Source organism: Opisthorchis viverrini (assembly GCF_000715545.1).
Source record: "Opisthorchis viverrini unplaced genomic scaffold opera_v5_156, whole genome shotgun sequence".
NCBI lineage: Eukaryota > Metazoa > Platyhelminthes > Trematoda > Opisthorchiida > Opisthorchiidae > Opisthorchis > Opisthorchis viverrini.
Window position 1 is genome coordinate 467,953 of NW_008751814.1, and position 25,651 is coordinate 493,603.

General features: G+C 42.0%; 1 protein-coding gene across 1 annotated transcript in view; it reads right to left on the bottom strand.

The window, feature by feature from the left end:
* T265_07089 (hypothetical protein) overlaps positions 1-25,651 on the bottom strand; it is a gene marked incomplete at both ends in the record, with an annotated part of 117,177 nt that overhangs the window by 69,625 nt on the left and 21,901 nt on the right. Inside the window, 7 exons of the mRNA XM_009172527.1 lie at positions 1,670-1,863; positions 3,823-4,003; positions 7,325-7,665; positions 7,784-7,945; positions 9,500-9,640; positions 13,282-13,865; positions 15,186-15,416. Of these exons, the coding sequence (XP_009170791.1) occupies positions 1,670-1,863; positions 3,823-4,003; positions 7,325-7,665; positions 7,784-7,945; positions 9,500-9,640; positions 13,282-13,865; positions 15,186-15,416 (1,834 nt within the window). The remainder of the gene's footprint in view (positions 1-1,669; positions 1,864-3,822; positions 4,004-7,324; positions 7,666-7,783; positions 7,946-9,499; positions 9,641-13,281; positions 13,866-15,185; positions 15,417-25,651) is intronic.

Genomic DNA, 25,651 nt, shown 5'->3' on the forward strand with positions numbered 1-25,651 from the left:
TTCTCCAGAAGCATTCTGGCTTTAAACTCTGTTGATGTTGGGTGTGTAGCGCCCTTCCCTGGAGAGAAAAATGTACTTCTACAAAAAAAAACAAAGACTGATCCTACTTTCGTCTCGATCCAGATCACATCAGTTGCCAAAATATCATTTGCTCTTCCGTGGAGCGTTCAACAAACACTGAACTGGGTTAGAATGAAGTGAGTGGCTTCTCTCACCTTCGAATTCTACTCCTACTCAGATCTTATGGACTCCCCAGGAGCGAAAACAGCCCCGGAGTGCACACTTCTCTCATCACCGAGGTAAACGTTACCGACATAAGGCTGGTGAATTCCACTGATAACTGGTCGGGATCATGGTAACAACCAAAGGCTAACCTAGATTCTGAAAATCTCAGCTGGAATCATCTGTCCTTGTCCGAACTCCGATCCTTTCACTAACTAAATGCATAACCGACGCAACCAGAAACCACTAACAGCTTACATCCAAACGTATCTTCTGTTTGGCCGTTGACAACGGTAGGTCATGGCTTGACACGTTATTTACTACAAAGACAGGCACGTCATCACTTCTGAACTAAATATATTTTGGGAAGCAGATATGTCGGAAGCAAATAAATACACTCAAAGTAGGTTTAATAACCTACATCTGGTTTGTTTTGATATTACTGAAAAAAACAGTGTGCAAATGTTTTGCTGCATAGACCTAGCGTCAGTTGCCTAAAGTACACTGAAACACGCATGCTGGTTTCGTCATTTTTGGTAGATAGCAGGTCTTGCCAAGTTGCTGATTAGGCTACGTTTGCCCATAGTTCCTGCCTGGGCACGCAGTCAAACTTTACCATTAAGGCTGTAGTAGGGACCACGTTTTTCTGATCCTTCCAGTGTTTGTCGTCCTGCTCTCCAAGCCGCCGTAGAATAAGGAACTCGGCTTGTTTCATTTGCAACGGATACCGCAACTTGCCGATCCTCATTCAGATTGTGGTTCTGTCCTCACTAACCCACGTTAAAACGTGTCTCGCTTCTCAGTTAGGGTTGTTTTAATGCTTTTTTCGGAAAAAAAGACCCGATGACCGATCCAATGCGCCATCTTATGAAATTCGCTTGCGAATTGGACGAACAAACAGCTACGGCTACTTAGTTTTGTGCGTTCAAACTGAAAAGGGAATAATTTTATTCAGTGGTGACGCATTTCTGGCCAGGAGCCAGGTCAAGGGCATTTACTGAAATGTCCACACTATGAACAGAGATCCCCTCGGAATAAAAGTTACCTCGCAACTATAAGGCATAGTAAGATAGCAGGCACCAGGAAGGTTGTGGAAGAATCTGTCATAGTGTGAAACCGATACTTTACCTGAGCGTACATTGAATGGCAGTCCGAAGCTGAACCAAGTACTTATGCTTGCAATCACGAAAACCTTCCGAATTTCCCATGTTGAACAGACTACGCAATGCAGTTTTTACATCGGTGGGCCGCGACACTAAAATTTGTTGAGTCGGGAGGTTGAAAAGGTCACAAAGAGTAGTCCCACTTTGTCCTGACCATGAATTTGAAGAATTTGGGAGTACCTTAGAAAGTATGATATCGGTATCGTACACCCAGTCACTGCTGATCTTATTATATTGACCACTATCCTAGGGAGATGAACATTTAAACAGAAAAATTTACTTACGATGAGGCCTTCAAAAACTTGTCATCATTAATTCGGATTGATGGGATACATCCAGCAAAGTTCTCTCTGGACCAAACGTGCCAGGGAAGCCGACTAGAATGATCGACACCACCAATATAGGTGTAGGTAGCAAACTCAGCTTGGTGGGCAGTTTTACCCTGGTCCACATCCACGATGCGGTCATTGAACTTCACCTGAGAGTGGAATACAGTTGAGATGGTTCAAGGTTGCGCTGAAATATGCCAAGTCTATCAGAGAAATTTTAGGGTCGAAATGAGAAGTTAACTAGTCGGAACAAAAATACAGTGAAGTTCCGCTTGTGAGAGAAAAAGTTTGACACTGTGATAGTGTGGTAATCATTCAGCTATAACACTCTATCGGTGCCTAGCTGCCAGGTCATCCGAAGTAAGAACGGGGAATAAGATGCCTTCAGATTGCTCAAGCCTAGACAGGAGTAGTTGAGTTGCTGAGGTTGGGTTCAAACCGCAGACCTTCCGCGCAGTACTTTTGGGTCTTAACCACTGAGCTTCCTCAAGCTTATCGATAAGGAACACTCCAGAGGTTACTTCCGCTATAAGTTTTCCGGGAAACATGCAGCTAACAAGATCCCAAGTCTGAACTCGCAGAGACTTTTATTAGTCTAAATATTCTATTCTATTTATTGTTTAACCTCGAGATAGTGTGCACATGACCATACGCCGTTTATAAACCTCGACATTTCGGTAACTATGGTAAGTTCTGTACCTTTCCAAAGCGAAAATAAGAGACAATAATCTAATCTTATCCGTCCATTCTTTCTAGTAATTGGTTACGGAAGTGGCTTACAGGTAGCGTAATAGCCAGCTCCGTGAAAAACTGGTGTATTTTAGCCAACGTCGATTAGAATATCCAGCTTAGATTTCAGTTACTAAATTTGAAGAACCATGGTCACCTAATTCATTCGTTACTCAACTTAAGACTCTTTGTACGTCTGGAAACATTTCCGCAACAACAGCTGGAGATGTTGACCATGGAAAAAGTGCCACCGACAACTTTATCAGTCACTTTAGAAGAACTGATAAACGATGTCACTGGTGGCTGGTCAGGTGGTCGTTGTTCTGTTCGACGAACTTCACAATTGGTCTACCTAGCTTCGCCAGGATCAGCGAACAAAACAGCAGCCGTCTGATCATCCACCAGTAAACAAATCAGAGCTACCAATATTGCGACACACTGACAATTAGTGTGACTGTTAGTCTTCTTATAAAGTTTCAAGCACAGATCCCCAATTACGTGACTTAACCGAAAAAAATTCCGAAATGTTGTATGGGACTATAATACAGAACTCTGAGTTAAGCATTACCTTTGCAAGAACACTGGGACCAGTCTATGACTACAAACATCTCAAAAACCAGACAATTGTATCAAAAAATAAGTATGAGATATAATAATTATCCGCCAAAGTGTTTTCAACACTTCCACAATTAACTTTTGAAGATTATTTGTCTGAAAATACCCTATTACTAATTGCATCATCAGGCTCTAAACTCCTCGAGTCACGACGCACTCATCTGCTTATTGCAGACGCGCTCTGATTGTGCAACACGCTTTGGAGGTGCGTCCTGCTGTGGCCCACAGCTGGAGGCTCTTAGACAAAGAGTCACATGGAGGACTTTTTCTATATCAAACCGATTTGTATCAAATGCGGGAAAGGCCCCACGGAGCTGAATTGTTAGGGAACCGAGAGTTAAAGTAAGGAAGAACCGTACACTTATTTTGACTAACCTGCTTCCGGAAATCCTGTTAGTGGTAGGCTGTCCCTTAACATCTACCAAGGAGATTCCGTGGATGAGCAGAATAATTCACAAGCTTATTGCTTCAACACTTAATTAAGTGATGAGCTCCACTCAGTTTCACAATACTTCTAGTAGGGAAATAGCTTCTGTGGCCTCGTACGATCACTCGAGCAGGGCAGTTGTAAGGAATGTTGCTAGATAAACTATGGTCAACTTGATGTGACTAATCCGATACTAATCGGTTACCGATGACTAATCGGATACTTAAATGTGAAAGATAAATGCAAAAGAGGGGTTCCGCATAAACACGATTATTCGTATTTCCGTGATCTCGCCACGTGGATGAAATAGAAAAATTCTTAGGTAACAATTTCTTACCAAGAATTGATGGTGTTCATTTCGCGACACATAGACACGGTTCGACATGCCCGTATTGACTTTCATATTGTCCGGATTGAGTTGGATATGCCGAAAATGATCACCAACGGCATAGACAAAGTAAACATTGCCGTCGTACAATTCGACGCAAACAAAATCAGTGTGTTCACGATCTGGACCACTAAAATCGACAAAAAAATTGGTGTACCTCAGTTAGCCAATGAGCAGTTTGAACAGAAGAAGGATGAGAGTTCGCGGCCCGGTAGGCAAGCACACAACAGAGAGGCAAAACCAAACTAGATGCTGTTGGAACTCAGATTCAAACTGGGTTTTAACTGGAAGCTTTGCGGCAAGCGGTAATCGTTCTCCGAATCGTACACACCAAAATATTGTAAAAACATCAGGGTTTTCTACCTCACTGTACCAAAATGTGACTTCTTTCTCAAACGTGCTACCTGTTTCCGCTGGTACCATTGTTGAAATTGAAGCAACTGCACAACTTCTTTCAAGTCTGTTAACCAACCGGTTTGTTCACTCCTTTGTTTCTATTCATGATGAGGTCAAGAAGCCCGATCTAAGTGGACATGGCAGTGCTGCTGGACGGGTGAAAACTCAAGTACTCGTGTATCCACTTCCGTAACTATCACAAAGTGTATTCCGTCTAGCATCTACCACAGTAAAACTCACTTTATATCTGAGTCATATTACAATACCAAGGTTTAATCCTGGCACCGTTGGCAAAGTTGTGGAACATTCAGACAAACGAATTGCAGAGGATTACAGTCCAAGCTCGTTTTCACTAGGGAATCCATCATGTAAATATACTTCCGTGTCTCGCAAGGTCTATGCATTCTGGGATTGGTTGTTCCTAAACGCTAGTCTAAGAAGAACTGAGAAATGAAGTTTTCCTACCCATTTACCTTATCTCTGAAGTACTTACATGGATTCACAAGCTGAATTATACGGTTTCCCGTCTGCATGCAGATCTCATGGAATAAGATCTCTCCTGTAATGCCATCATTTCTGAAAGAGTTCACTACTGAAAGGTTCTACAATGAATCGGCCAAAAATTGTGGTTTCATGAATTTGATTTACAATGACGGTGGAAGGGAGCCAAATGTATTTGTATCCACCTTTCTGGCTTATTACTGTGGAGAGATTGCAAATGAATGACTTAAGCATCATACCAAGGTAGCGGACCTTTGGAACATCAGCTAAAACAACCCCATACTTTTGATCAGCATTCAAGTTCAGGCAAGTGGAATATCGTCAAAATACCAGCCACTTGCAATACCAACTGATCGATATTTTTCAACGTCGAGCGCAGCGGACTGTGTGAACTAGTATAGTTAGAGGTGTTATAACCCAGAAACATTCCGAAACAAGTGGAAACGTTCATGTGTACAATAGCTGACGCGTTGGGTCCCACAGAGAATAACACCTGTTTTGGCAACAGGTTTCGGCAACTATGATCAACCTCGAGTCTGGCCTCAATCAATGGTAGAATCGTTGAATCCTCCGTGAAACCAGCCTTCTTAGTGGATCAATATAACCAAAAGACCTGAACAAGTAATTCTTAACAAGGACTCTGGCAACCTGGAAATACATGATCTATGCTTTGCAAATTAACGAATAAACTTCAAAGTTGTCCTGAACATGAACGTCGCCATTAAACATTTTATGGAATTTGTAAAACGCAGTATATAAAAAGGCAGTCTGCTGCTCTACCCTACAAAAGGAACCGAGGATGAGAAAAAAGAAAGCAACTTTCATCACAATAGCAAAAACGTCGAGGAGATTCGGACTAGGCGAGAGGCAACGCTTATTCACCAAAATTCTACGAAGCACGAGGAAAAGCAAGCTGTAGCGAAGCGTTAAGTACGGTTAACCGAGGGCCAGCAGCTTACTTACTAACAGTCATAGGAGGATCTTTGGCTAACGATAAAGACAGTAATTCATATGAGAATACAACCAGGCTCATAAACAAAGCCTTATCAGTGTAGATGTCTGAGCGAATGTTCAACACTACCACAGCAGTTGAACATCATTGGTCATTGACAGTTATTCTGAAATCCCTTTGTAGAGATTGTGAGCATGGTGGACACTGTATTAGAGTTGATCTAGAAATAACCGAATTCTCCAGCTCCACGTGTTTTGCGTCGATTCTGTCTGGAATAAACACCGAGGATTAACACAGTGTTTTTGTACCCATCCGTCACTACAGAGCCGTCTCGATATAATTTGTTTGCTTTCCTTCAAGCGAGCTGCCCTTCGAAATGTTTAATTACCTATGGCAAGTCCCTTATTCTGAGTGATTGAAAGACATCAGTTTACCAAGGGCGTCCCTGAACAACCTTGAGTAGAATGCTTGAATGACAAGATGGATTATCCATTACTTCAGAGGCTTTAGAGTTCTGTACATTAGCAGCAGCAGGTAAAATGCACTACTGCCCAGTTTCACACGTTACCAGCCAGAATGTCATCATTCGATACTTGTTTTCTGACCAACAGTTTCTCCACGATCTGATATTGTGGGCGAACTCTGTCCCCATGAAATACATTTTTAAACCACCGGTCTGGGTTCGACGTAGCTTGGAAGTATCCGCTTGGCCACCCCCAGGTAGTCGGGATCTCTAAGCCATTCACTACAAATATGGGTGGTTCCTAAAAACAACTTTCTCTTTTTAGGGCAAATGTCTGTTAGGATCAACATGACGCCCCAATTCCGATGATTCTATAGTTGCATAGACTTGAGGGAACAAGAGAATAAAAAGCTACTGAAAACTAGGACACAATAGGGACAAAACGCTACTCAAGGGAGCACTGTAAGCCATTGAACAACTCATTACCAATTTTACCCTTTTTCAGGTTCATCATGCAGACGCAGTCTCTAAGTTCCCGTCAACCTTCAACCCAGGCGGGACGGAATTCGCCAAATACTCCTACTAAAGACCATTATAAGCGTAAGATTCGCCTTATGTAGCTGAGTCCTTGTCAAAAATAAATTAGTGCCGATGAAAGTATGAAATACAACCTTTCACACACAGACTCACTTTGTGTCATCCCAAGTGAATGGATGCGCAAGTAGGAGTATAACCAACGAAACGTGACCAACTCGTCTGAGACCACCAAGTGTCAAGCCTCAGAGCCAACAAATGGTTAACCCGGCATGAACGAATTCACAGCAGCATATTTGGTTTGAACTGAGGTTGAGGCAAACGCCATTACGCGACTTGTTTACATTTGCACTGTTTGTTGTCAACGTAAGCTTGTGGGCTAGTGGTTAAAAGTTCGGGTGTTGCACCTAATCCATCATCGTGGGGTGCCTAATAGCAGAAGTCACTGAAAAGGCTACCCTTTAAACGGCGGTGGCTGGGAACTGGCGGCAAACGGATCATGTGTCCGTCCACTCCTGATAATAATGAAATGGCCCAAGTGGTAAGTTTTTGTAAAAAGTGATGAATTCCTTTAAGAACCTGGCTCTTAGTAGCAGGGCACTTACACAAAAAATAAGATGCCATTTGGCTCGTAGGTCACGAATTCGATTTCAAAGGATCGGTAAAGGACAAAGTCCCATGTATCAAACCGTACTACCGAGTTCTGTGTTCCTCGGAAGGAAATTTGAACAGGTTCTCGAGATAACGCCATTCCAATTGGGGAACTTCCGGCGGAAAAACCAGACTGAAGTGGTCTGGAAGCAGTTGGGCCAATCACCAGTTTGACCTTCGGTTCTTTTATCTCGAACCGAACACCACCGGATCTCACCACAGAGTCATTCCAGTGGCGATCAGTCGCAACTTGCAACAGATCCACCTTTTTGTCACCTTCACGAGCAACTTGAGCCTGAAAGCGGAGGAAAATAAACTCTGAGTAAAACCCATGCTGAAAAATCTACGCGGTGACATGACAATAATAAAACAGTGTGCTATAATTAAATTAAACTTCAACTGTTAATACTAACCTTTGTAATGCGTCCACGAAACGTTTCCGTCACCTTTCCAGCAGTATCCCTTGCGGGATTTTGTGACCCTCCTAAATAGGCATTTCCGTCACTAGGAACTAATGGGACTCGGCCATCAATATGTTTGCTCGCATGACTGCGTTCGTTTAAAGTCAACGTCAACTGTAGCACGGAAAAGGGCCAAATAATAAGCAATAATAAACAATTGTCAGTAAAACATCGTAATTACAAAATATCCTCTTCGACCCATACAGCTAAACATCAACAACACACCAGTGAAAAATACGGACATGAAAAAAGTAGTAGAAAAGAGAAAAGGTGCCCCCAATCTCAACTTCGACGAATGAAACCTCAGCCCAGGTTAAAAACAAAACCTAGTACATTAGCCACATGACGCCGAACCGAGCTGGTGTGTTACGCTCAAAACAAGCTTTTGTTATGGAGCAATACATTTTGGTCCGTACCATAGGAATAAAGGATCCGTTGATACGCAGATCAAAAGTTATTTTGGTGTATACTTCAGGCAGTTATCACACGCGATTCCGCTAGATTGTTTTGTCCAGCTATATAGTTTTCTTACCATAAGCTTAAAGATGTATGCCGAATTTATTTCAGAAGTGTTTGTTAAACAATCGGTGGGTTTCACAATTCCCACTGGAAGCATGACTTCTTAATCGTTACCAAACTTCATCTGACTACAATACTGCCGCATACTTTTTTCGGTGTCAACTATTATCTCTCTGTGAGCGGTTTGTAGAATAGCCTTGCTATAGCATTTTAGCATCACTGGTCGCGTGGTGAAGAATATATGGTGAAAGTTGTATTGGGGGTGTGTTTACTACTATTGTAAGGAGGAATTCCCTTCGCCTCGAAGTTGTTTATTAGCGAACGCTAATTAGACGGTCACAAACTGTTCAACAGGAAAGTAAAAATTTCATATGCATCTTATTTCTGAAAACTGAACATCATCATCACCACGCGCGTGAACTTGCGTGGATATTCATTAACTACCACGAGATTGTAATCGAACGCTGCAAAGCAGTTCCACAGGTTTCGTAGTAAACCTCATAAGGTAAGTTTCCAATGGGTGCACAAAACCGGCCATGGGGTGTCGAAGAGCCTTCAGAAACCTTGAGAGCGGAGTTGCTTCAAGATAAAGTCATTATACGAACCTGAAGCGGCTCTTGCAGCGAATTCGAGTGAAGAAATCCTAACCTCAAGTTTAAGTCGGCATCTAGTCGAGTCTTCCATTAAAACAAAATGGATATGCAAATAAGTTTATCACACGCCATTCTGGTTTATGCACCTTTGGTCAAAGGGTAAATTAACATGGCGGCGCAGCAGAGACGGCTGGGTTCTTGTGTCCGATAGGTACATGAAGTTTTAATTGTAAGGCTTAAGTTATTTTAAGTGATAAACTCACAAGTATAATAAAACCCGCCTCTATCTCGAGAATCTCGGTCATATGCCTAGCAAAGTGCACCAAAAACTCGTAAACACAATTGACCAATGAGGAATGTTCTAGTTACCTGAGGTACGGACAAATAGGAGTGTTATATATTTATTAATTAAAAGCACATTTCTCAAACGATTTGGATAGTCACCCAAACAGTTACTTGCCTCAATGATAACCTAGTTCCAAAAAATTAAATTGGTGGTTCGTTATTTGTGGGGTTATTGTATATGAGTACCTTTAGATAGTCAAAATTGACTCACGTTATCTCGGTCGCGAACCAATGAGAGGAGATGTGGCGTATCAGGTTGCAATGGTGTGTTCAGGTAAATTTCTTCAGTCAACGTCAGTTGGGCGCTCCTTGTTCGATCCACAAACAAAAATGTGTAGTGCAGGCGACCATCCTGGAAAAGCGGGTGAAGAGGGCAATAACCTGATGAGAATATCCTGACTGTAAATGATACCAATCGGTAGGGTGGTATATTATGTGCTATGTGATGACCAAATTTTTTATGCTACCCTTAGAGGATGACGTTCTCAAAAAATTATAGTCTCAGGTGCGCGTAGAAAAGGTTTTTGCGTCTGTATAGACGTAATACATTACCCACGAGTTTGCTGGAAACACTTCAACAGCCCACGGCCTGTTTCGTTTGTCTTGGGGCTCATCAGTTAGGCACAGCAATAGTGAAGTACTTCGAATGGCTTTTTGGAAGAAATAACTCACCCACGATAGATTGAACTGGTCCACTCCACAGGCTGCCCTGGCCAAGCCACGTGCTTCGTATGTCAGTCGGCCAACTTCCTCGAAGGGTCATTTTTGAAGAAATAACCCACGATAGATGAACTGGTCACACTCCACAGGCTGCCCTGGCCAAGCCACGTGCTTCGTATGTCAGTCGGCCAACTTCCTCGAAGGGTCATTTTTGAAGAACCACGTAAAACGATCCAGGGGAGATCAAAAAATGACTTAACAGCGAAATAAACTTAACTGCGCTTGTCATTGCCGTCTCCTTGGATGGGGACACCGAGGCGAAGCACACCAATGATTAGAAATATTCTCCAACATGGCCCAGTCGCGCCCTCAGTGGCACTCGTGCATCCAAGTTATTGCATTAAATGCATAGCTCCCTTCCCAATCTCCTCAATTAAACGTCCATTGACAACCCTTTATTTACGTGTCAATTATATCAGCTGCCCGATCCAATGCGCAGCTATCCCCCACTCCCCAAATCATTGATGAACAAACCTGTGACAGCTATAACCAATATACGACAGATATACTGTTCTTACAGCTGATGATGATGATGATGATGATGATGATATTTGTTGTGGACTGACTACACTCTTAGAGATCTCTAAAGTTGAAATGATTCACTGCACAGGAGATCGCCAATTTTAACTAGACCGTCCGTGGGATTTTCTGAGATTTTTCAAGCTTCTCAAGCTTTTTAAACGAAAAAGAGCAGCGTTACCAGTCCATATAAATAGTATATACAAATTCGCTGAAACATCGATGCGGGAAAGCTGAGCCTTTCTAGGCCTCTGCAAATTTAGAGGCCCAGGAATCGTTCATAGCAAAGGTAAGCGTCTTTAGAGTGCCGGAAGTTTGGGCTAAAGGCTGTTTATCCAATACTTGTCCAGCGACATGAAACTAAACTCCTGCTCACTTCCATGGGGGAGTGTAGCACCAAGCACCTTCCTTCCAGAAAGAACGAGGGCAGCAAATTTCCATAAAAACGAATATATTTATAGACAGCTTCAATTATGGGATTATCAATATGCTCGATTATGGTAACTAGAACAGTTGAACCTTGTAAACCCGTTTGTCTCCATTTTAGTGATTGTTTAGTCACTTCACGTCACCCAGTGAGCCGGCATCCACTAGCCATTCGAGTATATGAGTGATTTCTCCGGCTGCATCTATGCATGAATGTATGGCAGGCTGATTGCTATCAACTTGTTTCCTGAAGCCATTGGCAGTTTCAAAGTGCCTCGCGCACCTGCATAATCTAGACCCCCTAGTAAAGCTCATTTAGCCCTGCATTTTGTTCTGAGCCTCAGCTGTGTTTCTGTTCATTCTGAATTTCCGTCGTTGTTAAGCTTTTGAGTAGAAGGTTATTGTACATTTCTAGTTTTCTAACGCCGCATTGTACTAGACCGAGTACGTTCCTGCTATGTTTGTTTGAGGCTGAAGCTTTAGCTCATCCTAGTTCAGTGTCCGGAAAGAAGTCTACATTTCAGCTGCGTAGAATAGGCAATCGAGAAAGCTATGCAATATGTAGGTGATCTTCCAAATAGTGGGCGGTTACCAAAACCAACCGTTAAGAACAAACTCTGTATGAAAAGTAAATAGAATCAAGGCTGCAACAGATTCAAATGTTCACTGAAGGACACATTGATCAAGCAACCAAAACAAGCCTCAAATTTTTTGTTAGGATTGAGAGAGACTGCTTGCACGTTGGGGAGACGGATGCATGCCTTTCTAAGCCACCAGTCCCATATGCCAAGATACGGACAAAACAATGTACTAAAGGCATTGAATATCCCTATTGTACTTGAACAGCTGGAAACCTGCAAAACCTTCTTTAGACCTTGCGGTGAGAACATTGAAAAAGCGTGAGGTGGCACCAAAAATGAGCGGTGGACAAAAGTAGGCAGGTATTTTCAATCAATGCTTTTTCTACATAAACAGGCAATACACCCGATGATTCCTTTCAAAACATGAAATAACCAAAAGAATGGTTGTGAATGAAAGCATGCAAGTAGTTTCTGGTTAGGTGTCAAAGCGCCATCTCCGCATCTGATAGAGGGGTAGCACGGAAATTATGGAAACACTCCATTGTACTTGTTCAAAGAACGCCCAGGGAAGTTCAAGTGGACACTTGAGAATGTTTTTTTTCAAGACCACCGGAAGAATGTTTTTTTTCAAAAACTCTATTCAGATGAGATATATAGTTTCGCGTCTAATGGCTTGGAAGTAGTTAGCGCGTTCTCACTCACAAACAGCTCCGTCGTGGAGGACGTCCATCTTTTCATCACAAGTGACGAATAATTAGCAATGAATTTCGTTATCGGATGAAGAAACTGAGCTTACAAGCATACTTTTTTGTTTTGGAATTAGCCAACAGAAATACTATGATATCTGCGCAGCCATTTCGGATAGGATATGATGCTCAATGTGCTCGTCACAATCCGGTTTCAAGGGAATTTGGGAAAAGTTTTCGTCACGTGGGATACACCGATTTTGAAGTGTTGAGGGCGCTGTTCAGGAGCGTCAGGCAGTTATGATAGATGAAGTTCTTGATATAGGCGGAGATCTTGGGTGGAAATAGAAGTGGCAGAAGCAAGGTGTTAAGAATCGTCCGCTTGCTGTCCTCTCAGGCCAACGTGAAATCTACTATGAGGTTGATTTTTTTCACATATATCTTCCTCAATCCATAAAGAGTATTGCTGGATCGAAAATCCTAATTTCACAGTCGGTGGCTTGTATCTGATCACCCTTTGGGACTCTACTACTCATGACACTTTTATGCATGGTAAAAATTCAGTGCGCCTTAAACAGCGTTGAACATTGTTCGCCCTTTCTTAGGCTATCGCTCTTTACAAGTGTTCCCATCCTAAAGACACTTATATACGTTGGAGATCATTTGCCTAAGTGAAAATCATATAATGCACGCCTTCACCTGGAATGTTTCCTTCTTTTTGCATATTCTGTGGTACGTTCTTCTACGTCTGCAGCCGGAACTTTATTGTTTGCTATCAGGCACTTTAAAAAATAGACGTCAAGGTCAAGATACTGAAAGACGTATTTGCTTCGTCACACAAATACAGTCAGTTCTTGCAAATTTCGAATTCCACGTTGGAACATTGCGGAATTATCTCCGGAATATGTTCGTTTCGACCAGCTCCAGATTATTCAACGTCCAGAAGAAATGTATTCAGGAGAGAAAACCAGGAATGCACTGATACTGATCACACTGAAAACATATTTTCATTGCTACTTAAACTAATGATATGAGAAGAAAGCCATCAAGTTCAAGCTCACCTTGAGATAAACAAAGCTTTTCGATGCGTTGTTCTCCACAAACCAAATAAGCCCATTTTCGATGCCTCGTGGTACTTCAAACTCGATTGATAATTCTTCACGATCCGCGGTCTTTTTTAGCCGGTTTTTGAAATCATACCGAACATAGGAATCTTTACCAAAATCCATCGCTTCAAGTGTACCCAACCTATTTGTTGGGATCTCCCTGAGGAGTGACGCCAAACTTCTCCAATTACGATGTAACAGGGAGGCGCGTCTTGCATCACTGGGTGCCGGCTCATCAGGCATTTGTTGTTTATCCAGCGTCAGTTCTCCAGTTTTGGCTCTAATGAGTGCGATGACACGCGTCCAACCGGAAGGAGATAGAGTAAGGTTTTGTGGGGGGAAAATGGGGCATTGTCGATTCATTTGGTCCGCAGGGTAAAAGCTGACTGAAAGCGTGGTTGAGTTGGGCATCACAAACTGAACGACCCAAATAGTTGGATTTTTAACCGATTGTCTCGTACGTAAAGTGAGAACGTTGGATTTCTCATCCCGACGACCTTGCCAGATTGGTTGAATGTCGAACTGAATGACGAATTGGTCTGTAGTTTGAAAAAAGTGAGAGCGGTAGCTTACAGAACATGTAAATAACAATCGATTTATAGAACCATGAACGCCAATACAATCAATGTCTCATCAAAACTAGTGGAAGTAAAAACGAGCGACGGCGATCAGTTTTCGAGAATTCAGCTCCACTTAGGTTGCAATGCTGGTAGCCACTTCACCTGTTCGAGAGCTGAAGAGGTCTTCATGAAGTACGGTCTGGAGAAGGAGTTGATGAGTCTTCCAACATATGTACATGTGAAGGGCGTACTTTTCTTTTTAACACGGATAAATCCTTAATACTAGTCGTTTTAGAACGCGCGTTACGAAGCGACCTTTCGCCTTAAAAATTAAACAAACGAACATGTAAATTTACAGGGTCATTCTGTAGTGAACTGTGTTATCCATTCCTCTCTGCGTCTCCTCTGCAATGCGTTGCAATTTTGTTAGCTAATTTCAAAGTGAACGCATTCCACTAGTCGGACACACTTTTTGAATTAGATTGAAATGAGGCGAAGCCAATGAATCGATCACCTACTGTGAGGGAAACAGGTGTGCCCCGTTTCCGTTCGAAAGTTCATTAGTTTGGCAGTTGGAAACCGAAGATCATGTCTGACTGTAAAATTTTCATATATCAGTCTGTTCGCATCTTTTCCTCCTTTTCCTTCTGTGGTTCACTGAGTATTTGCCCACAAATGCTCACTGACTAAATACTGATACAATCTTTCTCGAAGCATGCCAAAACTACATTCATCCGCCAGATTTATTTGAAACCGATCGTCAAAGTTTTTGACGGATAATGCATTCAATTCATTATCAGCACAATTCCCACTGTTTACGATTCCAACAAGTTTGCCTGGCATTCAGTGAGGAATTAAATACAAACAGTGGCTAAAACACAGGCTTAATTGTGACAGTCCAGATAGAATTGGATGTGTTTCCGGTTCCTAGTTATCATTTCTAAACAATGAGGCTATATCGAAATTGTGTGAGCAGGAAAAGCGGCGCATTGACTTATCACAATGTTGCTGAAAACTTTTCGACAGCTCACGACCGTTATCTCCCCTCTTCGCATCAGAAACTAACCGTTTTCCAGTAAGTCTTGGGTAAAACCTCATAAAGTTGCTTTTCGTACTGAAACTACGTTTTGAAGTTTCGGTCTCCTTGAAGAGCTCGATTTATCTGGTAAGTGACAGAACAAGCTTTAATGAAGAAGTTTCTAAGATGCAATCTTTGACTCACTCATGCAATGGCATTTTCTTGCATGGTTTGTTTCACAACAATCTGATGACATGAAAACAGCCTAGTAAGTAACTCACGTTTTGGACAAGCCTCCATAAGCCAGGGACATTGCGAGGGATCCAGAATGTTGAACTGCTGAATGATTCCCCCATTTGCTGACATAACCAGACCGTTTCCATCATCTGATTCCACGACATACAAGCTGGAGTCTGGCACCAAGAAGTGCTTAGATTCGCGCTCCACATCATTCCAAGGTGGAGCAAGAAAAGGATCACCACCGAATGATTCTACTGCAGCGATTTTCAGGTCTAAATTTTGGGCAAACAAGATTGTGTAAACAATTGCAAAACAAACAAATTTGTCAACAACGGGCGAGATAGCTCAAGTTCAGAATATTCCAGTGAAAAGTCGTTGAAGATTAAACGCATTTCGTCACCAAGTAAGTGATAATTGATAACTTCAAGGCAATTTGGTCCCAGTACGTATTGCGAAACCAAGGCATTCTGGTAGATTACAGAGGTTTGTATAGGCACATTTTGTTACTGAAGAAGCTAACTTCATGTGTTTTACCCTTATATATACCAGCCCATTTGATCTGAATCGCCATTAAACGTCATCTACCAACTCAGTCAGCAAGCAATAACATGGATACGCCATTTATGGTAAAACAGGCAGCTCAAAGAAAGGAATACAATATACTGTCCAGTTATAGGTAGGCACTTTTTTCCAATAGTTCAAATAGAGGTCAGTGAGACAAAGCAGCGATGGATAACGAACATACTTTCTGTGCGGATCTGAGACGGTTCTGTTCATTACTATGTATCAAGTGACCAGCGGACTGAACTACCGCCTTAGAATGCACTGGAAGTATCAGCATCATGATGGGAGGTTACACTACAAAAATATTCATTTGGTTTTCTGGAAGTTTAGATGAGTTAATGTCACTAACTGCTTGGAAGTTAGCCGGTTTACCTTTCCCAGATGACGTAAACCTTCTTAATCCCCGTGTGCATACACAATATGAACCTGACGTAGTAACGAAACATGTGCAGTTTCAAACAAAACACAACGTTAGATACTCCTGTGAAGGAGATTCTACAACTAGATTGCTTTGATTAATAATTTAAAGTGCCTTGTAACAACTATGGTAACAAACACCAGGTTCAACTGCTACTACTGTCGACCGGCACAGTAGTTTAGTGTTTATCAATAGTTGGGATCACATACGATTCACCACACCAGAAAGTGAATGCAGTTGTACAAGCTCGAAAATCTAGGACAGTTAGTTGGTTAAGGTGAACTCTGAACTTCCTTATCCTTCAAGTCGAAAGATCAGTCTACCTGTGAACAGGGCTGATGTAAGCTTTTCGAACTTCGCTACAGCCCGTTGTGGAGCTGGCTTAAATTTGTGAACATTTCTGTGCACAAATCGAGTAGCTAGAATGTGGCACCAAAAACATGAGAGGATTTATTCAGGCACATATATCATGTCCCTTTCTGAGTTGCAAACCAATGAAATTAAGCTGGTTCCCCAAAGTAGTGTGATCTTTGTCCGGTAGCCTGGGTGCTAGACAAACTTGTTTTTGACGTCCTTGTACTGAAGTTTGCTTCAGCTCTTTACCGCCACACACGTACACACACCTTTATTTTTCATCGATCCGGATAATGGCGTGGTACTGCTCGGAGGTACTTTGGGTTGGTGTGAGGCTTTCTAGCTCAACTTCACGTGTGTTAGGCATCGCAAAACGAATTTCTCATGTTTGGGGCATCACCGAGTGAAAAGTGAGTGACATTATCTGTGGGAAACAGAGGGTTGCGCATCTGACATTCAAATATTGAGTGAAGCATGCTAAAACATCCTTTGGTGAAAAAAACAAGTGATGTGGACTGAAGAATAATAGTAACAAAGTGGTCTTACCACATAACCGATCCTTTTCATAATAAGGCTATGCTGATGCTACTGAGGCTCACTAAAACAAAGACCATTCACAATGCAGTTATGTATTTGGAGAAGATATACCGCTGAAAAGACAGAAATCTGGCCTTATTATACAGTTTGTGTCGAGCAGTTCCAATGAATCTGACGAAGAAACCGATCAGTGGTCGTTTAGTGATGGCCATCACCGAGAGCTTAAGACAAACAAAATGCGGATATATCATCACGTTTTGTAAAGCTCATGTCACCTACTATGTAATATCCAGTTGTCATTGGCCATCAACTGCACATCTATTTGTGCCCACAGTGCGGTAAAATGAGTCTGTTTTACAGCTAGGTTGACCGGTATCACTCAAGTGATGATGCAACCTTACAGTTCTCCTTTCATCCAGATGTACCAGAAGCCAACTACTGATGAGTGGAGCCTTCTGAATTTCCACGAAGAAATTGCATCTTCCTATTCAGCCGGATCCAAGCGGTCTAACATTATATCTTGAGATTACAAAATTCATGATTTTGTTGTTCCTCAAACTGTGTGATTTTCTACCTTAAGCTGTAAAATATAGTCCTACTGTTAATCACAGGGTTTAGCATCTATTCCCATGCATGTCTCTGCACTGCTCTTCAGTTTGCTTTTACTGATACTAAAATGAAGTTTTCTTGCTTTTCTAGTCTCTTTAACTGATTTCTAGGCATATTGGACCTTGTGGTACAGTGTTCTCTGTTTCCTTTCTTAGCAAGCATCCAAAAGCTAACTATTAGGAAGAATATTGTCTTGTGAAGAACATCCCCGGAAATTCTAATGTTTCATCCGCTGTCTCAATATTTTGGAAAGTTCCGACAAAAACAGGCAGCACATCACGTTTGTCCTATATTTGACCCGGTTACTCGCTAATCTTTAATCTGCGAGCCCTTTTTAAATCGCAATCTTACGCCTCCAGTACATGATGCGCCTTACAGTTTGTTATATGTGATAAATTGTGGGCAATGAAAATTCACCCCATCCGATGGTATACGAAGCCATTCCTGAGCAACTAAATATCCCAAACAGGGACAAAAAAGGCCCTTAGTGCTACAAGTTACCTCCGCATATCCTGGCTGCAAATACACATAATAAGAAACCAGGACTTTTAATAAATAATTATGACTGAGGTAGTTCGCTCTTTGGAAAAAAGATCTCGTTGGTTCGTTGTTCATCCGTCGGCTGGGCCGCTAACATACTCATTTGGCGGGACTCATGCCAAAAGGAAATGCTTCTCTGGGGGTAAATCCCCGTAATGCCCACCACATGTGTAAAGAAGACCCCACTTGTATTTTTTGCAGTGAAACAGCATTAGCGATTTAATCACAAAATTGCCTAATAAATAATAACTGTATTCGCAATAGGGAAATAATTTTCTGATGATGGAGTAGATGGGTCTGAATAGAATCCAGTACTTTTTATTAAAACCTAGGAAACAGAACAGTAATATCTAAGCAGAACACACTGCTCATAGGTTTGATTACTGCGTGTCTTTTTCAGTGTCGTTTTCAGATTTAACGTTCCAAATTTGATAAATTCGTCGCTAGTTCCCAATGCTTTTTAGATAAGTTAAAGACGTCAGCGTGTTTACCGATTCTGCAACTGCACAGCACTCAACGAAATGATGCTACGGTGGAAATCGGACTGAAATTTATCCACCGGTCCCGGTGCCAATGCGATTACTGCATTTGTGTATGTAATGAAGTGCCCAGATTCCTACAGACAAGGACATACAATGAACCGTCACTTGTAGATATGCCCTGATATTATGATACCTGCTTATTATCACTGTAAAAATTTTCTGAGACGAAGTGCCCAGGGTTGCATAAAATACCATCTTCGGAATGAAGTGATTCATACAGCATCCAACGCAATCCTAATTGGAAAACGATCATCGACAATGAACGAGTTGTTTGTGCATCCCAAAGTGTGTGAAATATTGTATACTTAAACTACATGGTGTCTTGAGGAAGTCCAACGCGGGAATTTTTCAGCTGTCATGTAATTTGGTTCGCACAGTCGGTGTGTCAAACAAAATTCAAACAGTTGTGGGACTGATGTAGCAGCATTTGAAGAAGCCCCTCGATCTGTAGGCGGAGAACTGGAGTCACATGACGTTTGAAAGAATGAAAGCTATGCCAACGCGAGGATAAATCGGTGTTGTGGGGGTTGCAAAGTGAGTTTATTCAAAACGATAATCTATTGGTCAGCTTTCAGGCGGGAAATATCAAGTGGTGGACTGACCGGTTGAACTAAAAAGCCAGTTTTGAAGTGGATGATGAATGAAGGATAGACCTTACTAGCAGAATCTCCGGGAGAAGTAAATGTAGAAATCATACCAGATATTCTCCTTTCCGAGTGAAATGTGAGACGCACTTTGTGCAGCACATTCATTTGAAGAAAATTATAAACGAAAGATTCAGCTGGGTCTCCAGTTGAAACCAAATTAGTATGCAAAGGGTAGAATTAGCGAACAGCGTACAATTTAGGCTCAAGTAGAACATAAGCTTGATGATCATTCAGGATGGTCGGTGGCTTGTTCGCTGAGCTGGGCAATTTGATTGCAGACGTTTCATCACCAATCGAGGTGACACTTTTGACAACGAATCTAAAAAGATTCCTCTATATTTTCAACATCTTATTTGTTTTTGTTTTTAAAAATGCTGCAAAAACGAAAAAGATCGTGCCATCAATTTCCAAGACACTGATGGTCAAAATGAAGTGTGAGGTCGGTGAATAAACCTAGATGCTAGCAATTGTTTATCTGTGTATTTTGTCAGATGTTTTTCTAAGTTAATGCACCCTACTTCTATTAATTTCACAATCCCTGTGGGTGTGACCTGATCTTGACCTCACATTGGAACCATTCATTATCGTTGCAGCAGCTGTGCGAAATGATTAAAAACAGTCGTACCATCGACCCGTCAATCTCACCGGATACAGCAGATCCAAAAACGGTTTTCACAAACACGACATGCTGCAACTGGTGGATACTTTGCCGGTACCTCATCTGAGACCTAGGCAGACCGTATAATATTAAATGCGCATATCAATTTGGAGCTAAATAAGTAACTAAATGGAGAATGGACACAGAAAGAAGTTTGGTTTTTGGGCCAGAAATTTACAGTTGATTGTATGATAAAACAAACATTGTCGAACTGTTAAATCTCTCACGAATAGCTTTATGATGTGTGCCATACTCCAAGTGGCTGCTGTGGATACATTCCGTAAATGGACAACCAAATCTTCCTCCGTTTCCTTTGCCTGGTTTATTATTTAGTTGAACAACTGTGCAAACAGCCGCATCATGACTATGCCACCCACTCTAACATGATGCTTGATTGCTCAGTATGATGAAGGGAATGTGTCACTAACTTTTCGGCGATTTGAGTATCTGGCTGCCATCAGCGTCTAACTCACATGCACCTAAGCAACAGTGCTGGCGGACGCCAGCTGTTGGTGCATTAAGCAGAAATATAGAAAAGCGCGAGTAGAGTTGTAGTTCAAAAGCATAGCGGAGAGAAAAAGTCGTCTCTAGCCTGAATGATGAAGATCGGGTCTGTAGGCGGATAAATAGTGGTCCCATCCCATCCCTAAGTTTGTCTCTTTGGTCATGTTTCATTCACATCTCATGAATTGTCGAATACTCTTCCGAGTCTTAAGAATCTTCTTGACTGAAGAGTGGTTGTTTTACCTGACGTAAAATCCATAAACGACATAAAGGCAAGAATTGTCTTGCAATTACTATGAAAAACTACCATGGTAAATCAGAATATTTCCTCGTTTGTCTCCCTGGAATAAACATTTTAAACTCAAATAAAGAGGTTGACTAGAAACACATATTGTCCACCACATGCAGATAGATTGTGAGCTGCGATTATTTTCAAGTGTTCTTTTATTGATTTCGTTATGTGCACACATTTGATCTTTTTAGAAACCAGGAATGTGTTTTGGAACTACCGATACAAACTATGATACCTGTCTCTAACGAGTAGTCCGAAAAACGTGATGAAATTATCCTCCTGCGAGTTTAAGAAGTCATTGGAGGTCCACATGGTTTTCAGTAAATATACTTACACACTTTGAGGTGTGCTCACAGCGTCACATTAGACTATTTGTCACACCAGTACATATGTTTTTCTTCACAAATAGTTTGCTTTTTTCGGGCAGTACCCTACGATTATTTAATTCAGCTCCAGCTTATCTAATACAAATGAATTGTTGAATTTAATCGGACACCAGTATCTTAATTGGAGAGCGTCATACAGTTACAACACCGTATGAATGGAGCTCTTATTTTCATTCACCATAGTCGCCCTTGTCAACCGAAAGTTTCACTGGAGTAACTATTCCTTACAAAAAGTGTGTAAGTAAAATCACTGAATTGATTTCTGCTGAAACAGTGCTACAGGCGCTGCAAGGCAGAACACAACACAAAGCCACAGGAATTCCAATGGTTACGAACAGATTGAAGGAGAGGTTTTGACAGTAACCTTGGAATTCAAGTGACGTAATCTACGCGCAAATGATACAAAGTAAACTCTACCGTTTATCCGATTCATTATACAATTAATTCTGGCGAGGATAACGAGGACGCATCCTAAACATAATTTGTCACTTATTTTTAAAGAGCATGGTCACAAACATGAAAATTGAATGCAAGCGACGAATGCGAAAAGGGAACAGGAGAATGAGACAAAAGAGAGAAACGCCTCATTCGAATTCATGCCACCAACAGTTCCAGTCAGATGAGATGAATCCCAACGTATGTAAAACTTTTGGAATGGTAACACGCGTCTAAAGACCAACAACCGAAGAAAAGACAAACAAGTTGAACATAAGGTTGACAAAACCCGGGAAATGCGCCTACCTGATGAGCCTCAAGAATGACGAAACCGGTCGTGAGCTGTCCAAGAGTTTGCAGCAACCTTGTGAGTAGCTTCCTTTATGAAAATACACTGCGATATCTCGAATATCGTGCCAGCTAAAACATGAGGCGGCCTATGTGCAGCACATTCATTTGTAGACTATCGTAAACGAGAGATTCTGTTGAGTCTCTCGTTAAAACCAAATTGAGTTGCAAATGAGTATAGTTCTCGAATGTTAAATGCTCTTCAAGGCGCCGTAAACTCTAGCACAATCAAGACTCGTACATCGGGCACAAAGTTGTACTGGGTCCGGTGTGAGGTTAAATGGCAAAAAATATATACTCAACGCCATGTGCCACGCATAAAGGTGTCAAAAGTAGGCAGAGAGCCCACAATGGCAAGAAAACACAAGCCATTGACTGTGACCTTAGGAAGTCCCAGTCCAATAACAATCTTGGAGGATTAGGAAAGCAGATTCCTCGATAAAAGATGATCATCGGTTGGTGAACCAAAAAGTCGACATCACTAACGACTGCAGGTAGTGCTGAGATTATGGTGAGGGAATATCCACCAGCATCATACTTCTGCTTCTTCTCATTCCACACACTCCGCGCCCATCCGAGACTATGCTGATGTCTATTCCGGTTGCTCGGCGATCCCGAACAGCGATTAGGTCAGGTTTGATGAAGGACGTCGAATTAGGACAACCCCCAGGTAATAACATTAAGTTGAAATACCCAGCGAGCACGTTAGCATTGACCTGGCGGAGCATCCTGGGCGTAAGCCTGTCCAGGCCTGGGGACGAATCGCCCATAAACGGATCGTACGGCGGACGTCCTCTCCTGTAATTGGCTCGATCAAGCTCCGGTCGGATGGTAATACTATGCGACTTGGTCGGCTATCCACGTGTTTTGGAGCTGAGAGCACCTGTTTCAAATACTGCTCGGCAAACATACGCAGGCAACAGTAACCTTTGTATAGATGCTTCCATGACCCATCGAGCACAGCAGACGCTGCATCTTTCCGTCTTTGGTGGTATAGGGTCTGGATGGCAGCGTAGTTGGCCTGGCGGATCTGCTTTTGGTTGACCGGGATTCGATGGGTTAACTGACGATGGCGTCGAGATACAGTTTTCCAGGTGTGTGGATATGTCCTTGAAGTCCAGAAGCGACAGAACTTGCTCCGGTGTCATGATGTCAGACTGCGGCCCCCGGGCAAATTTCAGAAGGTCAACACTAGCAAGTGAACCATCAGCATGGGATTCTGAGAGTGACACAACACAATCCACTATTTGTTTAAACCAGACGCTGTAGTCATCGGCTTCTGACGAGTAGACCATCATTTGACCGGTAGTTTGGTCAGGTCCACCAGATGATGATTTTATTGGTTTGGTGTAGTTGATTTCATGGTCCAAAAACATACTGCTTACAGATACTTGCGGTTTTAGTCCAGATTACGAGTTCTAGGCCAGCAAAATCATTAAAGCAGAGGATATCTACACCTTACAGAGCTCATCAGTACTGCGTACGTCACGTTTTAGACTGTGGGGCAGTTTTCTTATTAATGTACAACTTGGTAAGTGGTGTGGTGTGCCATAAGTCCGTCTGTTAACACTAGAATGGACACGTGGTCACTTTTGACAGATGTCAATTTCCGGAGGTGTCACCAAAAAACCTTTACATGTTAAAGTTTTCACGTCTATTTCATTCACTTGTTTCACTGGTCTCTACGTAATCGCGTATGCATATTCGTATACGTAACGGTTTAACTCTGTACCCAAATTCAACCAGTTGTAGTCAAATTTTAGCGGTGTTCATCGACTAGTACTGTGCGAACAGAGGCTAGCGGCCACTGTACTTCGGTAAGCCACACAGATGAAACTAGGGTTGCCCTCAAATTACCCTCACAAGTCTAAGGACCAATAATCTGACATTACAGTACTCACAGCGCTTCTGTTGTCATAACATATCGCTGCGCGTGAATGCACCAGAGGGCTTATAAGGCTTTAAAACAAAATATCGACTATTTAGGTTAGATAGTCTCTATTATTGTGATTGGAATGGGTTGGGGAGCTGTGAATCAGAACCCAAAATGATTGTAACTTCCGTTGTGCCATTTTGACGGCGTTGTTCGACTCAACATGATCGAATCACATCTGTTCACTGTGAGATGTGTTTCTCGACCTTCGGAAACTGTACTCAAAATTAATCCGGTTCCATGTGCAACCAACCATAGATAAACATCGCGGCTGATTATCTTCCTATTATCTACCCCTGCTGCCCCTAACAGACACCATATAAAATGAAGTTAATGATTGGTCTTTTCAAAACACGTGCAAAAACTGTAAGGAATTGAGGCTACATTTATGTAGCAAAAAGGCTAACAAGCTGAGTTTTTACCTATTCATTTATCTGGGTAAGTTCTAAGGTCTGTAAAATCAACGTTGTCAAGAAGGGACTTTCAATAAATTAGTGAAGCATGAATGCGCGAAAGTGTAAACAGGTGTGTGAAAGCTGTTCCGGATGTAGCCGCTTTTATTCAGAGACGAGCCTTGTCACTGTAGTGATGCTGCTACCACCTACAGACCTTACGAAAACCACTCTGTTAATCATGTCTGTTTCAGTCCACATCCAATGAGTTGATGGCGTCATCTTGCAATCAGAACTTTAAGTCAGAACAGAAAGCCTAGCCCGAATATCTGAAAGATATGTCGCTTTCTGTAAGTCTTGCAAGTAGCACTGAAACAACTCAACTACGTGAAGTTTAGGTAACTGAATATGACCTTGAATCGCATCCTCCATATCACAGTAGCCGCGGCATCAGGGTGGTAAGAGGTACACCCCAGGTATGTTCTTGGGTATTTACTTGGGATTCACCATCTAGGAATAACAGAATTTCCGTCAGCATTACACCGATATTTGGCCTGATCGACTATCACTTAAAACTTTGGAACGCTTAGTGAACTATGGTTTTATCAGGGGCATACGAAGAAATTTAAAGCGAATGTATGAACCCTTATGCACGCCAAAAATGACATTGAGAAGATCTAAATGTCCTTACCACCAGCCAGAGTAACGACCGGTCAGAAGTCAAGTTGCGTCCTGGTTGACATGGAGAAAATGTTTTCTGAAAAACAAGCGGTTTCATGATGAAGGCTTCCCTAATTTAGGCGGACCAGCCTCACTTTTCTCGCAGTTTGGATACCCTTGTTATAGTAGAGGGACATTAAATGGGTAGTGACAAAAGAGGCAGGGCTCAGTGAGTACCCTAAGCTTAACGGCCGCTGGCGTGCGAATGATCTGCATCCAATAAAAAACTAACATTGTCGACATTGACAATTAATTGACTCAATAATGTTACAAATAAAATAAAGTCCAGTGGTTCCCGGCAAACTCCTATTCAATACTAACCACCGCCGAAACATTGGTTATACGGTGTTCCGTATTTGTATGGAACACTAGTCCAACTTGAAGTTATTTAAACAGTGGTTTGACCAAAACCAAAGGATGCAACTATATTTTACAAGCAAAAAGAAACCATTATTCTGGGAAAAACGGTAAACTATACAAAACTGCCTAAGTTACACCCGAACATAAGCAGCCTCATCATCATCATCAACATCATCATCGACAGCATGACATCAGTGTTCAACACCGATGCTACACTGCCGTACAACCATGACTTATTTGAAAACCTTATTGTAAAGAAAAGAATAAA